General features: G+C 50.3%; 1 protein-coding gene across 2 annotated transcripts in view; it reads right to left on the minus strand.

Annotated features, from left to right (window-relative positions):
- Window positions 1-1269: 1269 nt before the first annotated feature.
- Window positions 1270-13327, minus strand: part of LOC111154619 (ubiquitination factor E4B) — a 122973-nt gene continuing 110915 nt past the window's right edge. For both annotated transcript variants that reach the window (XM_022514339.1, XM_022514338.1), the window contains 5 exons: window positions 11240-11374; window positions 9462-9653; window positions 3682-3856; window positions 2973-3119; window positions 1270-2648 (listed from right to left, as the gene is read on the minus strand). In XM_022514339.1, coding sequence (XP_022370047.1) covers window positions 2587-2648; window positions 2973-3119; window positions 3682-3856; window positions 9462-9653; window positions 11240-11374 — 711 coding nt within the window. In that variant the 3' untranslated portion in view covers window positions 1270-2586. The remainder of the gene's footprint in view (window positions 2649-2972; window positions 3120-3681; window positions 3857-9461; window positions 9654-11239; window positions 11375-13327) is intronic.

A 13327-nucleotide genomic window follows, 5' to 3' on the forward strand; every position in this document is an offset into this window, starting at 1 on the left:
AAATATGTCCTACCCAGTGGAAGATCCTTGAAACCTCTGAATTCTGAGTATTCAAAATGCTGAGGGTACACGGAGGGATACAGCAGTGTCTTATCACATTCACTGGGACGTGCAAACAACAGAAACTGTGCTGTGAAGACTTTATAATCTGGTTAGAGAGGATATAATAATACATATTCGTAAGATGGATAAACGATTAGGCATAGAAGCCCCCAAAATATAGTTGTTGTTGTTGTTTTTTAAGATTTTATTTATTTATTTGGCAGACAGAGATCACAAGTAGGCAGAGAGTCAGGCAGAGAGAGAGGAGGAAGCAGGCTCCCCACTGAGCAGAGAACCCGATGTGGGACTCAATCCCAGGACCCTGGGACCATGACCTGAGCCGAAGGCAGAGGCTTTAACCCACTGAGCCACCGAGGCGCCCCAAAACCCAGCTTTATAGATGTATACATATGTAAGTTTAGTAAAAAGTGAACTAAATTAGTGGAAGTATCTGCATGGAGGGATAACGAATGCATTATATATTTTGATTTACTATCCGTCTGCTCAAGAGAAGTCATACGGGGCTGGGGGCACGGACTTTGGAGCCTGGACATTTACTCTTCCACTAACTGACCGGGTGACCTTGAGCCAGTTACCGAACCTCTCTGCACCTCACACCCTGATGCGCTTATAAACCACCCAAGACAATACTTTCGTCTTATTTTTTGAAGATTTATTTTAGAGAGAGTGTGCACGCGAGCAGGGGAGGGGCAGAGAGAGAGGGAGAAACTCCTCAAGCAGACTCCCCCGCAGAGCTTGGGGCTTGATCCCAGGACCCTGTGGTCATGAGCTGAGCCAAAATCAAGAGTCAGCGGCTCAAGCCTTGGAGCCATCCAGGCACCCCAAGAGAATCGCCTTCTTAGAGGGCGAAGCCATATGTGGGCAGAAGCCTCTGTGTGGCGAAGGTAAGGCTCTGCAGGTGCCCACTTTCTGCATTGCACAGGTGCCACGGGCTGGCCTTGAGGGAGTACTGGAGAAGTCAGGGGAAAGGTACTGGCGATGGGGACCACGCTGGGGACAGCAGAGACCAAACTCGACACAGCTCAGCCCCTCGCACACGCAATCGGCGAAATGAGAACCGAGACTGATACAAACGCGAGAAAGTTTTATTTTAAAAATAGTGACTCTTAATTGGCTGCAGACGGGATTCACCACGGGCAGGCTCGCTTGGCTCTGGTTCCTCACCCACCCCTCTGCTTTCCACAAAAAGAAGAGACTCAAAGAAGGTTCCTTCTGAATGCGTATCACCATTTATTGTAGTTTGCGTTAGGAATCGAACAGAGGACATTGTCTGTGGAGGGGGAGGAAAAAGGAAAAAAAGAAAGTCTGTTCTCGTAGCTTAATTTCCTCAAAACACTTTATGGTTTCAGATCCTTTTTTAACCCACAGGAAATGCGAGAATTCAAGTATGTTGAAGTCGGGAGCAGTAATACAAAAAGTCTTATGGTTCTGTGCGTGTGTGGGTGTGTCTGTGTGTGTTTACAGGGAGACACGCGTCCCCGTTTCCTGTGCCCCATTTTTGCTTTGGTAAGGGCAAGCCCCAAAGGATACGTCTTATAGATGACCCCCTTCCTCGAACTCACAGACTCCGGAGTTGAGGAATTTCTTTTCCCTCTTAGGATAACTGTAACGGTTTGGAACTGCCACCCCCCCCCGGCGTGCGCCTCCCCCCAAAACCGTAAGTCTTGTAAAAATCCTGATATATGTGAATACTTTTTCCTGCCCTGCAGCTGCTCCTCGGGCTCCTACGAGAGGCCTATGCCAAGGACCAGAGCAACAGGTTCTCTTCATTTTGTTTAGAATAAAAAAACTTTAAAGGGACATTTCAAAAGAAAAAAAAAATAAAAACTGAAATTCGAATTCTGAAAATATCTTGCCTTTTTTATTAATCATGTCATCTAACACCAATTAAAAAAAACAAATATGTGAATATGATATAAAAATACGATCCCAGGATTAACACTTTGTCGCAGGCACGGTTCTCTCACAGAGTATATGTCTGGAGGGCCGGGGGGAAGGAGTATATTTTTTGTTTTTGCTTCTCTTAAAAAAATCCACAGCAGTGCAAGTCGGGTCAGGAAGGGAGGAGGAGGGGGAAGGATTCTTTAGCAGCAAAATGTCCAAGGTTCTCTAATCACAATCAAATCAATGGATATTGGGCTTGGGGTGGGGGTGGGGGGAGATGAACTTGGGATGCTGCCCAGACCCACTGGTCATCAATCGCTAAAAGACTTCCGTTGCAAAAGCCCCAAATGGTGACATAGGAAGACGAGCTTTATTACACAAGCAATCGTAAAGTGTGTCCCTCAAGCTTTTGACCACGTGTGTCACTTAAATATATGTACAGGAATGGGGTTCCTCTTGCCGTCCATGTCCTCGAAGGTCTCCACCGTCTGGTCACTCTGGGGGAGGGGGGTGGGGGCTCTTGGCGTCTCCTGCCCGGCGGGGCTGAAAAGCATCGAAGGGCGTCTCCACCGCCGATGCTGCTCCCGCCTGCCTGGCCGGCCTTGGCTGTGTCTCGCGGAGGGTGGGCACGGGGACGGTTTAGTGATCACTGTTTTGTTTCTCTCTCATCCAGGCGTGAATCTGTTCTTTCAATTCTGGCACTGGGAGAGAAAAGGAGAGGATCAATGGCCCCGGCTGGAGGCCTCCAGCTAGGAGATGGAGCCCGAGGTTCTATACAAACGGAGAGAAAAGGCCATTCACTCCCCCGGACAGGAAGGCGGAGGAAGAAGCGGGACATAAGGACCAGCCTCCCACAGTGAATCAGAGCCAAGCATGCTTTGTGTCTTTTCCATGAAGTGCCGTAAGCTATGGAAGCTTCTGGATTTGGTACATCGGCCCCTTCTGATGGCTCTCTGACAAGGGACTCGGGCGCCACGGCTGGGCCAGGACGTGGGCCCGGAGCCCGAGGCTGCGCCCTCCTCTACCTGGTTCCAGCATGCTCTCGGTCAGCGTCTGCCGGTTGAAGGGGTCTGTGGGGGAGTTGAGCAAGTGCCGCAGGATGATGGAGCGGTCCATGATGGTGCCGGACGGCAGCCGCACGGGGTCGGTCATCAGGGTGTCCATCAGAGGGTCTGCGGAGACAGAGCAGAGCGAACTGTCATCTCAGCGCCCAGAACTGAAGGTGACAATGAGACAAAGACCCTCCTGTCAGGGAAAGGTCTAGATCCACAGACACAACAATCACCTGGCCCAACCAGGCCCCCAAGGGCAGCCAGACGTGGGCATAAGACAAAGACACCCACGGTGCCTCCGGGGGAGGGACGCACCCTTGGCCAGCTAGAGCTGGGACTGGGAGGAACAGAGGCAAAGGACCAGGGCTCTGCAGGAGAGACAGCGGCCGGAGCCCCTCATCTCAGAACCTCCAGGATTCTCCTTTGGAAGTACAAACCCCCTCTCCCAAAGGCAAGGCTGGTCTTGGCACGTTCGTGGTCGTTACTTGGTTTGATATCAAGATAAGGACCCACCCTTTTAATTTATAATGGAACTAAAAGTAGGCAAACGTAATTTCAGACACTGCGTCTCCAGGAGTAACTCTAGCACACACGAAAGTGAAAAGCACAGACCGCTGTCTCTTCATGTTACGTGTCTCCAGGTCATTCAAAGAATTCAGCAGGAGGAGAGCGGCCCACTTGCCTCTGAACTCGTCGGGGGCGTCGCTGTAGTCGATTTCCGCGCGTGCGTTCTTGGCCACGATCTCCTCCACCTTCTCCGCCAGGAGCTTAAACTTCTCGATTGCTATGGTCGATTTGATCCCGGCCTTCCGCATCTTCGAGATCACTTCTTCAAACAACTCTTTGCTGTAGGATCTCTGCCAACGAGGAAAGACAATGTGAGCCATCAGTGTATTTTAAGTAGGAAAAAAGCGGCAGAAAATGCCCGGAGTACGGAGTACGGTCCATTTGCGTCTTTCTAAAAAAGCCCAGAGAAGGTACCGTGTATCTAAACACTCTCACGTGGCTACAAACACAGGCTATACAAACCGGAATAAACCGGACCAGACCGCGCAAGGTCAGTACCGCGGAGCAGGACTTCAGGGTTGAGGCAAAGGAGGGGCATTTTTAAATTCTGGAATTACTTTTACAGCAAACATAGATTCTTTTAAAATTTAAATTTCTTTATGAGACAGGGAGAGAGAGAATGAATGGGCAGGGGAGGGGCAGAGGGAGAGGGAGAAGCAGACTCCCTGCCGAGCACGAAGCCCGACCCAGGACTCGAACCCAGGGCCCTGAAATTATGATGCACTGAAATCGAGAGTCACACACTGAACTGACTGAGCCACCCAGGCGCCCCTAAAATTTAAATATTAAAAAGAGAACGAAAATCGCGTCTGTTTGAGGCTTTGAAAGGCACTGTGGCCTGCGACAAGTGTCAGCTCTTTCCCCTAAAGGTCAACACGGGAAAACAACCCAACACGGCTCGTAATCAAAAGGAGCTTTATCCTGTTCATGGTCAGTCTTTCTTCCAGAGCTCTCAGCTCCACACTGTTAAATGTCAGGTGCTCTGCTGAGAGGAGCACAGGGGCTGGTGGAGGACAAGTGCCCATGAAGACCCAGATGAACGGGGACTTGAATTCTGGCTCCACTGTCTACCTACTGGGCGGTCTCAGGCAAACCCCTCTGGGTCCCGGTTTCCTCCGGCATAAAACGGGGGTGTAACACCCACCTCACAAGTGCCTAGTTCAGACACATCGCTGCCGTTCGGAAATACCACAGCACACCCTAATCTGCATTTACAGCGAAAACGCTGGCCACCTGTTAATTCAGTGACAGTGATGCAAACAGAGGAGGAGATGGACCGAGCTTAAGACTCCGCACGAAGGCCTGGTCACCCCTGAGCGGCGCTTCCCATCCAAGGATTCAGACGAATGTCTATGGGGTGAATTCATGTCAATACCCGTATTCTTTCAGAGCACGGGGTTGAAATTCCTCAACCTTTCTTCTTTAACTTCAGTTTCTAAGTAAGCGTACACGCTCGCTTTCTCTCTGTACGCACCCACGCGCAGAGAGAGGAAAGGGCATGCGCTAGTCTCGGCCTGGCAGAAATCCTAAAAGCCATCCTGTCCAATCCTGGAAAGTTCAGAGAGCCTCCAGTATAGTTTTCTGAAACTAAATTACTACACGGATTCAGCAAATACCTTCCTTGACATCTCTCCTTCTTATAAGCCGGGAAGCCAAAGCCTCCATCCATCCCTTTGGGGGAGAGGCACAGGGGTAAGTGGCCAAAAGATTATAGGAAGATGTTGGGAGGCCAAAATTAAAATACTGTGCACAGGCATGTATTGTGGATTGGGCATTGCGACTGAGACAACTTCACCTTGAGCTTCTCTTTGTAACAAGGGGCCACTTGCTATCCTCATGAAACATCACCTACCCTATTTCGCAAATGACGACGATGAGTTTTTAACCAACTGACTTGTGCTTACTTCTAAGTCAACTTCTAAGAGCAGTGTGGTGGGCATTATCAGAAATCAAAGGCAACCCATGATGAGGGGACATGGCATTCAGCCTCCTGGAGCAATGGCATCAATGCATGGAGCAAAGGCACATTACTGAGCTGCTGCTTCGAGTCTCATGTGGGTTGGGTCAGAGATGCAGTAAAGATGCTGTTCTTGTCCTCAAGGATCTTACAAAATCATTCTAAAATTAAACACGGAAATACCTACAATCATGTATCTGATAAAGGTCTTGTATCCAGAATATATGAAGAGCTCCTACAATTCAACAACAAAATACAAACAACCCATTTAAAAAACGGTGAAGGACGTGAACAGCCATTTCTCCAAAAAAGACATACAGATGGCCAAGAAGCACATAAAATTTGTTATGAAAATGTGAATCAGAACCACAGTGAAGTACCACTTCATTCCCACTAGGGTGGCTGTTAAAAAAGAAAAGAAAAGAAAAGAAAAAATAACAAGTGTTGGTGAGGATGTGAAGAAATTGAAACGAGACCCCTTGTCCACTGCTGGTGGGAATGGAAAATGGTGCAGCCACTGTGGCAGACAGTGGGGCAGGTCCTTGAAAAGTTCAACATCGTATTACTGCTAGGATTCAGCAATTCTACTCCTGAGTGGATAGCCCAAAGAATCAAAGACAGGTATACAAATACTTGGTCACCAATGTTCAGCAAAGCACCATTTCTAACAGCCAAAAAGTGGGAAGTACTCAAAGGACCACCGATGGATGAAGAGAGAAACCCATCAGGGGAGCTCCACATAATGAGACCATCCAGCCGTAAGAAAGGAACGAGGTACGGGACACTGATGAAACTCAAAATATTATGCTAAATGAAAGAAGCTAGACACAAAAAGTAACATATTGTATTATTCCATTTATAGGAAATACCCAGAAGAGGCAAATAGGTAAATCCCGAATTAGGTAAAATGAAGAGACCAAGCAGATCAGTGGCTGCCCAGGGCTGGGGTGATGGGGGGCGGGGGATGGACGATGCCTGCTTCGTGAGTGTGGCATTTCCTCCCGGGGGTGGTATTTGGATGAGCTGTTAGAACTGGAGAGCGGTGGAGGTTGCATAACACTGGGAATGCACTAAATACCACCAAACTGCATGCTTCAACGTTAGGTGAATTTCACCTCAATTAAAAAAAAGAAACAAAAAACAAAAAAACAAAAAGGAAAGATGGACAGCAGAAGTGTGACTTCAGATGGGCTTTTTATTCTTTATTTTCATTATTTTACTTTTTAAAGATTTTATTTATTTATTTTAGAGCGAGGGCCCTCGCGTGTGAGCAGGGGGAGGTGCGGAGGGGAAGGGAGAGAATCTTAAGGAGACTCCGCACCAAGTATGGAACCCAACACAGGGCTCCATCTCATGACTGGGAGATCATGACTTGAGCCGGTTCAAGAGTCACGCGCTCACTTGACTGAGCCACCCACATGCCCCTCTTTATTCTTTATTTTTTAACAGACCCCAGTGCTAACGGACGGCAGTAGCAGTCCACACAGAGTGCCCGTGAGAGCCCGTCCTGCGTGGCCATCAGTGTGGTGCACGGTCTCCCTAGGGCCCCCCTGTCCCGGGCTCCCTCAGCTCCAGGATAGCTGCCCTCCAGTCCTGCTCTGGCGACGGGCTCTCTCCTCCAGTTTGTGAGTATAAGACTCAGCGGCTCTTCACGCCGGTCCCCCTGTCCCCTTTTCCGGACAGTTGTCTTTAGCCCATTCTTGGCTGACTGGGAGAGAAGCTTCTGAGTTTCTTTCCCTGCTGGGCCGCCATTTTCTTCTTCCTTGGTCTTCCCGGACATCCCAGATCAAACCAAGACCACTGCTCCCAAAGGAGAAAACAAAATTCCCCTACTGTTCCTCTGGAGCTCTCTGGACTTCCAACCTTCCTTCCCAGCCCCCCAAACCCTCTTCTGAGACGATCATCAGGACCCGAATCAGCTTACAGCCACTATATATGGGAAATGCCCAACAATCAGAACAAACATCACACTTAATACGTTTTCCTGTCCATGGTGACAATGGCACATGCGTATTTGCTTTCCGAGTCTAGCAGAGCGGGGCTCTTTAGAAATTCAAGAAAAGGGGCGCCTGGGTGGCTCAGTGGGTTAAAGCCTCTGCCTTCAGCTCAGGTCACGATCCCAGGGTCCTGGGATCGAGCCCCACATCGTGCTCTCTGCTCCGCGGGGAGCCTGCTTCCTCCTCTCTCTCTGCCTGCCTCTCTGCCTACTTGTGATCTCTGTCAAATAAATAAATAAAATATTAAAAAAAAAAAAAAAAAAAAAAAGAAATTCAAGAAAAGCTATGGGCCACGGTGCAGAAGCTGCGGTCTACGATTCAAGCCTGGTGCCACCACAGGCCCCACCACACTCCACGGGCATCACCGGGCGCTGTCCCCCACTGGGTCTTCACCATCTCACGGCCGTGCTGTGTTTATCCACACGGCAGGACGGTCCTGTTCCCCACGCCTGAGCCGGCAGCCACAGCAAGGCCTACCAGCAACGCCCCGCGACTCGACTCTTCCAAGCCTTTTATGGTAAAGAGTGGAAGTGTCTGGGGACTTCTCACACCCCGGCCTCTGGGCGGACTAGTGCAGGCTGGCTCTATGCGGCCTACCGTCCAAGCAGACACCCCCACCCAGATGGGGGCATGTCTTCGTCTTTCTCCATCGGACTACAGACTGCCACTTACCGTCCATAGGTCAGGATGTGCAGTATTGCGGAGCTGTAGTCGAGAAAAACATCTTTGCAACCCCCCACGGTAACTGCAAACTCCTAACCCCTCCTATACCACCACTTTTTACGGAAAACCCACTTTAGACCTATGTGGTGTTTCCCCTTGTAGGCACTCTGCCAAGACCGACTCTCTTGCTTACATCCAGAAGTACCCACATATGTGAATTATATCTCAGTAAAACTATTACTAAAAAAATAGTACCTAAAACTCCTCTACTTTACTATCATTCCTTTGGATGAGAGATGGGTAAAGAACCTCCTAGAAGCCCTACTGCTGGTTAACCTGAAACGTGAGAGATATCTGGACAGATAGGGTGAACCAAGATGGAGAGACAGATGAGCATGGGACTTTTTGGGTATTTTAAGTAGAGGGCAGAGAGGCTGGGGGAGCACCTACTCCGGGTCAGACAGCCCGGTATGAACCCTGCCTCTATTCCATACTCCCTGTGCCACCTGGAGCAAGCTGCTTCAACGCTCTGTGCCTCAGTTTCCTCATGTGAAAATGAGGAACCTAACAGAACCTATACCAGAGGATTTTGTGAGGATTAAGTCAACAAAAACAAGCCAAGTGGCTAAAACTTGGTATTCAACGGATAAGCGTCAGCTCTGAGGACACCGCCATGATGCAGGCCAGAAGCACATGGCGGATGGGGGAGCCCTTTATGAGACCTCCAGAAGTCAGGGGTGGGGAGGTGCTTGGACTAGCTGTGGAAATGACAAAGAATGGGTGTCATCACAGCCGACATGCAGAACAGAGCAGAGAGAAGCCTGGGAAGACCACGTGAGGTTTGAAACTGGGAGTCACAGTAACAGCAGCACTGATGCGGGGCGCTTGGGAAGCAGACCTGGTCCCCTGCGAAGGCTGGACCCTGGTGGGAAGGTGACGGATCTGTTGCGTGAGGCCCTTGGCAGGATAGGCTAGGACCCCGCTGCAGACGGATCTGGGAGCCAAAGCAGCGTTTTTACACCCAAAGGAAAGAGCTGATTCAGCTTCATTTATACCAGACCAGTTCCCCCGGCCCACGCAGTGATTATTTCCATTTATGTACTAAAAACTTCCCAAACCGCAAGCTGGAAAGTGTCGCCTTCCCTGACTCCAAGTGGGGAAAACCCTGGGACAGATGGGTCTGCCGGGAAGTCCAGAGAGACACGAGCTCCGGCCAGCTGGGTCGGCAGTCCGAGGCCCAGGGTCCCCCCAAAACGGCCTGCTCGCCCGGGCACTGACCTGGTCGTCGGCAATGGCTTTGGCAAACCGGGCACAGTCCAGCTGCAGGTAAATATCCGTCAGTTGGTCCAACAGCTTCTTTGGTTCAAAGCCGTACTTCTCGGGGTTTTCAACTTTCAGGTCACGGCACTTGGGGCCACAGAGTTGCTGAAGATTAAAGTTCAGCATTGCGGCCAATCGGGGTCCAAGTTCCTAGGGAATCACAGGGTAAGAGGACATTTCATGCTGTTGAGACAAGCGGGAAGGACCAAAACTCCCATTTCAGTGGAGGAACAGGAATTGGCTGGATTAATCTTTAAAGAATCCCTGAGAAGTTCTGTGAGTCATAACGCTGAAGGACATTTATATTCAAAACTTTCTTTATTCTCCATCTCTAATCTAGTAATTCTAACACTTAATAATGTCACAGGTTGGTGGAATATCTATAAATATGAGCAGAACACAACCTTTTCTTTAAATTCATGCTTTCCATGAGAAAAACAAGCATCACTCCAAATTCACCGAGAAGCAGGTAAGAGGGAAATCACTCACAATTCCATCTCAAATAATTTATCATAGTTTCCTAATAATCAAAGCCTCACTGAATTAGGAATTCCTGAACAGAAAATAAGACATGTTTTTAAGTGCAGGGATTGGCCAACTGTTACCTGCAGGCCGAACCTGGCCTGACGCTTGGTTTTATAAAGTTTTATTGAAAAAGCCACACTTAGTTGTTTACATACATTGTCTGTAACTGCCTTCGTGCTACAACAGCCAAGTTAAGGAGCCGTGCCAGACGGTGCGGCCCACCATGCCTAAGTGTTTACTATCAGGGCTTTGTAGGAAAAGTTTAAAGAAATTCCATTTGCGAGCCCCAGGGAAGCAAGGGTCTGAACTGTCTTGTTTAAATTAGTTGTGGTGTTTGCATGCTTTCAATAATGAGCCCGGTTCTGTTTCACGTTCCACCGCTCTTTCACGAAGAGCTGTGAAATGGAAAATAGACAGAGGAGAGAGGCATCGCTGAGAGGCACCCAGGCCAGGGTGTGGTGAGAATGGGGGGCAGAAGGCTGAACGTGGACACTGGAAGAAATGAGAAATAAAATGACGTTCCACTGTAAACCTGTCTCCGTATCTCCAGGCAATTAACAACCAGCTCCCTGGCCCCTTCCTTGCCTTCCTCCCCACCCTTGTCCTGGCCACACCATGAAGCACCCACCCTGTGCGGCATTGGGAGAGCAGGGGGCCAATGCAAAGCAGCAGTCTTCCGTCAGGACACTCGGTTTCTATTTCAGAAGCAGGACCCAGGTCTCACTAATAGCACAAGGCCAAATATCCTGACTACCTTCAATCTGTCATAAACCCGAATCATGGCTCTCATTACCCTCTGGCTTCTTGAGCGTAACAAAGCTACAACCAGGAGAACCAAAGCTCTTCCCATTATCAATGATTTCTACTTACTATACTCTAATTTCCAACGGATGCTACTTTCTACTTTTCCTACGAAAAAAATACAGGCATCAATAATGATAAAAATATGTCACAGCTTCGGCATTAATAATCCCATGTGCTATGTAGGCAGAAAGCGAATTACGTTATCTTGGAAGAAAGCGTTAGCAGACTTCGGTCTCTCCCCAGAGCGCCAGAGCACTCAGAACTGGGAACAAAATCAGCATCGAGCTTTCACTTAGCAACTTGGAGCTGAAACGTCCAGGCTCTCAACGACTACTTTTCGCGACAGAGGCCGGAACCTGACCATGAAATCTGATACCCAAAATAAACACCTCGAAGTTTCTACTCACCGGCCTGAGGAAGGGCTTCTGGACCTGCTTCGTGAGGATATGGAACATGTCCACGGTTTCTGTTGCCAGGGCAAGATAGGAGCGGGACACACGCTCGTCCTGAGCCAGCTGGGACTGACGGGCTTGCTGCTGATCCTAGGAAACACGGAGCAGAGGCCAGGCCAAGGTCAGCCCCAGCCGGGAGCTCACCAGCATGCCAAGTGTGAAGGAAAACAGGACAAGTGCACAGCAAAACCCACACGCTGAGGGAATGAGAAGAACCCAAACCAGAGAATTTTCCAGGTAACTGAGGTTTATTCTTTTCAGCATGAGAACTCTCAGGAATCTGGGTAAGGTGACCCTGGCACATTGTTTCACTTACATGAGCCCCGGTTTCCCCAGTGATAAAAGAAGTCACCTTCAGCTTCCGTGTGGGATGAAGTAAGTGGACCTTCCCTCTGCCCGATACACGCGGTTGCTTATCAAGGATAGTCCGTCTCCCTGAGTAACAACTTGTAGGCACTATTATTTTAAAAACATGAGTTGTGCTATGCTAGGATCCCAAGGCCCAGAGGTTTTGCCTCTACACCAAGTGCCTACAGAGTGCTAAGATTTTGAGTTTCGTCTCGCCCTGCTCTCAAGGCTGTCTCCCCCGACAACGGTCAGCATGCTTGCCTCTGGCACCGTCCTCCTCCTCCAATTCTGCCCTGGGCTGGGAAACAAGATAATAAGGTGTGTTTGACTCCTGGGTAAAGCCAGGTGGAGCACTGAAGGCTCTGAGATGGAGAAATCCCCAGAAACAGCAGTAAAGATGGAAATTCTTTTATCCCGGCTCAGAAAGTAACTAGAGCAGCTGACTCCCTGCATGGGGACCCTGGGGTAGGGCCGTCTGAGTGGCTGCGTGGGGGGAGGTGGTGCAGCGATGCTGGGTAACCTGCCCACTGCCCCGTTGGCCCAGAACGCGCCTACAGAACACATGTCTAAGCAGGAAGACACAAGAACAAGGTGAGAAGTAGTGCAGTGCGTGTCTGCGCATCACACGCATTCCTCCGCACATGGTCTCCAGGCCCCGGTCCAGGCCAGGCCCCCCTTCAGACGCTGGAGCGCGGAACACGACCAGTGAGCTCGCGGGCCTCGTGGAGCCTGGATCGCAGGCCCGGAGAGAAGCAATCAGCAAACAGCCACACGGACACATAACAAGTCTGACAGCGACAGAGAAAAAGAAAGCAGGAAAAGAAGAGAGAAAGAGTGGCCAGGGACAGCCTCCAAGGAGGTGACACGCAGGTGGTTGGTCTGAAGGAGGAGACTCGGCAGAAATCTGGGGCGACAGTGCTCCCAGCCAAGGGACGAGCACGCGGGTCAACAGAAGGGCGAGGAGGCCCACGTGGTTCGGAGAGTGACAGGGAAAATGGTGGGCCAGGGGCCCGCTCTAATTCGGGACCGGACTCAGTGAGAAGGGAAGCGTGGCCAAGTTCGGAGTCAAGTGGTGATAATAAGCAGACACGTTTTAACAGCGTCCCTGCGGTATGGACCCGGACAGCAGTGGAGGCCGCGGGGCCAGTCAGAGAGGCTACAGCAGGCCCCGTGAGAGACGCTGTGGGACAAGAGTCAGACACGGGTATCTGAAGATCGAGTCTTGAGGCGTTTGTTGAGGGAGAAGAATCAGGAAGACTCCAAAGTGTCGAGTCCAAGCATCTAACAGAGTGTGGCTGTCCCTCAGTGAGGCGGGCAGACCCGAGGAGATGTGGAGGACACCATCAAGGGACCCTACTGGACCACCGGGCAGAGGGGCAGGTCAATGGCGGGTGGGTGCGGCAGGTCTGGAGTCAGGAGAGATAGGAGCTGAGGAGACACATTCTGGAAGCTTTAAGACACAGACCGTTAAACAGATGAGATCCCCTCGCAGTGACTTTGAGCCGGGGGCATCAGGTGTGTGGGAGTGTTTCTGGCTGCCTGATGACTCTCGGGAGGAGGGAACCTCATTGGCCAAAGATGTCAAATGTCCTGCCACGGATGGTGCAGTCTCTCAGGATAAAGAAGGCCTGCCACCGCCGAGTCCCAACCAGCACCCTCGCCGAGAGACCCCAGCCTCAGCAGCGAGCGTCGGGA

The sequence above is a fragment of the Enhydra lutris genome, unplaced genomic scaffold (genome assembly GCF_002288905.1).
Source record: "Enhydra lutris kenyoni isolate GAN:26980312 unplaced genomic scaffold, ASM228890v2 scaffoldscaffold38, whole genome shotgun sequence".
Taxonomy (NCBI): domain Eukaryota; kingdom Metazoa; phylum Chordata; class Mammalia; order Carnivora; family Mustelidae; genus Enhydra; species Enhydra lutris.